General features: G+C 62.1%; 1 protein-coding gene across 1 annotated transcript in view; it reads left to right on the plus strand.

Moving 5' to 3' along the window:
* LOC107198992 (spectrin beta chain, non-erythrocytic 4) overlaps nucleotides 1-1,076 on the plus strand; it is a gene marked incomplete at its 5' end in the record, with an annotated part of 19,095 nt that overhangs the window by 11,434 nt on the left and 6,585 nt on the right. The window contains 2 exons of the mRNA XM_033511621.1: nucleotides 9-77; nucleotides 585-826. Of these exons, the coding sequence (XP_033367512.1) occupies nucleotides 9-77; nucleotides 585-826 (311 nt within the window). The remainder of the gene's footprint in view (nucleotides 1-8; nucleotides 78-584; nucleotides 827-1,076) is intronic.

Here is a 1,076-nt window from a genome sequence, read left to right on the forward strand (position 1 = left end):
GGCTGGAGGAGCAGCTGGAGAGCGTCGGCAGCGGGGCCGACCTGCGCAGCGTCAGCCGCCAGCTCAAGAGGCTGCAGGTGGGGCTGGGGGACACGGGGGACACCGGGCCTTGGGGACAAGGCTGGATGGTGGGGGGACAGCAGGGCTTGGATGGCCATCGGATGTTGGGGGGACACCAGGAGGGGAGGGGACACCAGAGACACTTTCAGCAGTGGAGGAACACCAGGTTAGGAGGTCACCAGATCGTTGTGGGGACACCAGGCCTTGGGGGTGAATTGGGTAGTGAGGAGACACCAGGTTATGGAGGGACACCAAGATGTGGGGAACACCAGGTTCTGAGGAGGACGTAAGAGTTTGGGGGACACCGGGTGTTGGGTGGACTTTGGGTGGTGTTGGGACACCAGGTCATGGGGGGACACCATATTATGGTGGACACCAGGTTATGGTGGACACCAAATTTTGGGGCCACCACATGATGGAACCACATTTTTGGGGGGAACGCTCCACCCTGGGCACGGAAGGTCCCATCCTGGCCATCGTGGCCACCATCCTGACCCCGTGTCCCCCCCACCCCGTGTCCCCAGACGATGGAGTCGCAGGTGGAGGAGTGGTACAAGGAGGTGGGCGAGCTGCAGGCGCAGGCGGCGGCGCTGCCGGCGCAGGCGGCCGGGCGGGACGCGGTGGGCGAGCGGCAGAGCGCGGTGGGGACGCGCATCGTGCGCCTCATCGAGCCCCTCAAGGAGCGCAGGAGGATCCTGCTGGCCTCCAAGGAGGTCCATCAGGTCAGCCATGAGCTGGAGGACGAAGTGGTGAGTACCAGGGTGAGGTGGGGTGAGGTTGGGGTGGAGGTGGGATGGGCATGGAGATGAGATGAAGATGAGGATGGATGGGGATGGAGATGGGATGGAGATGAAGATGGATGGGGGTGAAGATGGGGTGAAGATGGGACGGGATGAGGTGGAGATGGGGATGGGATGGAGATGAAGATGGATGAAGATGAAGATGGAAGTGGAGATGAAGATGAGGATGGATGGGGATGGAGATGGGATGGAGATGAAGATGGATGGGGTGAAGAT

This window comes from Parus major, unplaced genomic scaffold (assembly GCF_001522545.3).
Source record: "Parus major isolate Abel unplaced genomic scaffold, Parus_major1.1 Scaffold401, whole genome shotgun sequence".
In the NCBI taxonomy this organism is placed as follows: domain Eukaryota; kingdom Metazoa; phylum Chordata; class Aves; order Passeriformes; family Paridae; genus Parus; species Parus major.